This window comes from Rutidosis leptorrhynchoides, chromosome 1, assembly GCF_046630445.1.
Source record: "Rutidosis leptorrhynchoides isolate AG116_Rl617_1_P2 chromosome 1, CSIRO_AGI_Rlap_v1, whole genome shotgun sequence".
Lineage (NCBI taxonomy): Eukaryota > Viridiplantae > Streptophyta > Magnoliopsida > Asterales > Asteraceae > Rutidosis > Rutidosis leptorrhynchoides.
Window position 1 is genome coordinate 197,327,797 of NC_092333.1, and position 1,712 is coordinate 197,329,508.

Genomic DNA, 1,712 nt, shown 5'->3' on the forward strand with positions numbered 1-1,712 from the left:
CAATTCTCCATCCAATCAACCATCAAGCTTGGATGCCACGATGGACGCGTTTATCTCCGAAATGCAAAAAATAGTGGAGGTGCAAAACAAGTCTATTGGTGCATTGGCTAAAGAAATTGGTAATGTAGCGGAGAGTAAAGGAAATAGGGAGCCGGGTACCATTCCGAGTTATACGGTGTTAAATCCAAGTCATAAGGACTCAGACAAATGACATAGTGTAAACATGGTAGGCACCTTGCGTAGTGGAAAGAAATATGACAACAAGGTTGGTGAGAAAGAGGTAGGTCAACGCGATGTACGTAAGTCTCCTATCGTTCTCGATGAGGAGGATGAGGTAAGTGAAAATAAGGACCATGGGAAGGGGGTAGAAACCAAAGAACCAATCATCGATGAAAATGGGAAATCGGAAACGGGACCAAAACCCGTTTCGTTTCCTAAGGCCTTGGAGTCCCCGAACCAATTCCCTTATAGGAAGAAGGGACCACAACCGGAGGACATGTGGGAAACATTTAAACAAGTTAAGATTAATTTGACCCTTCTCGATGCTATTAAGCAAGTCCCGTCCTACGCTAAGTTTTTGAACGACCTTTGCACTCAAAAGAGGAAGCAAAGGGAAACTTTACCCAAGACGGTGGAACTAATTGAGCACCTAGGTGCGGTTGTTTCGGGTACACTCCCACCTAAGTTTAAGGACCCAGGGACCCCATTGATAGCGGTGACTGTAGGAAACGTGAATGTGAAAAAGGCATTATTGGACCTAGGAGCTAGCATTAATATCATAACCTTTTGTCTAGTTGACCGATTTGAATTAGGTTTAATGAAAAGAACCGACATAATTATTCAACTAGCGAACCAATCAATCAAAACGCATAGGGGAATATTAGAAGATCTGATAGTAAAAGTGGAGGATTTCTATTACCCGGTTAACTTAGTTGTGATGGATATTGAACCTAAGAATAAAGATGGCCAACCCACGATAATCTTGGGGCGCTCATTTTTGGCCACCATAAATGCTGATATAAATTGTAAAATGGGTGCCATGGACATATCATTCGGAAATAGGAAAATGAGGATCAATATCTTTAATTTTCTTCATGCCCCATGTGCCCATGAATGCTACCAAGTAGACATAGTTGATGAGCAAGTGGAGAAACATGCTTCCCATTTGATAACAAATGATCTAGTAGAGGTTTTTTTAGGTGATGAGGATGACATTGAGTGTGAGAATGTTAAGGCGGTTGAGTAGGCCATAGCATGCACAATGGACTCTAGGTTACCACCTTGGACTCATAAATATGAGCCATTACTCAAGTTCATAGATACCAACACGAAGCATTCGTTAGAGCCACCACCGACCCTTGAGCTTAAACCGTTACCATCCCATTTAAAGTATGCATTCTTGGGTACTAATGGAACTTTTCCAGTTATTATTGCTTCAGATTTGACAGGTGTACAGGAACAAGCTTAAATGGAGGTGCTTAATAAGTACAAGGATGCAGTGGGATGGACAATAGCTGATTTGAAAAGGATAAGTCCCTTAGTGTGCATGCATCGTATAGTTACAGATCCTGAGGTTAAACCTTCTCGTGACACTCAACGAAGGTTAAATCCAAACATGCAGGAGGTTGTAAAGAAAGAAGTTCTCAAGAGGTTGGATGCATAGATTATCTTCCCTATTTCAGATAGTTAGTGGGTGAGTCCCACTCAAACAG

At 41.7% G+C, this 1,712-nt stretch overlaps 1 protein-coding gene across 1 annotated transcript; it reads left to right on the top strand.

The window, feature by feature from the left end:
• The first annotated feature begins 223 nt into the window (after window positions 1–223).
• Window positions 224–1,246, top strand: LOC139893531 (uncharacterized). Its single transcript, XM_071876705.1, has one exon. It carries the CDS (start codon window positions 224–226, stop codon window positions 1,244–1,246), a length of 1,023 nt encoding a protein of 340 aa, XP_071732806.1.
• Window positions 1,247–1,712: the final 466 nt, after the last annotated feature.

Bases quoted from the DNA above. Each gene is read 5' to 3' on its own strand.
- LOC139893531 (XM_071876705.1), top strand. From the start codon at position 224: ATGGTAGGCACCTTGCGTAGTGGAAAGAAATATGACAACAAGGTTGGT.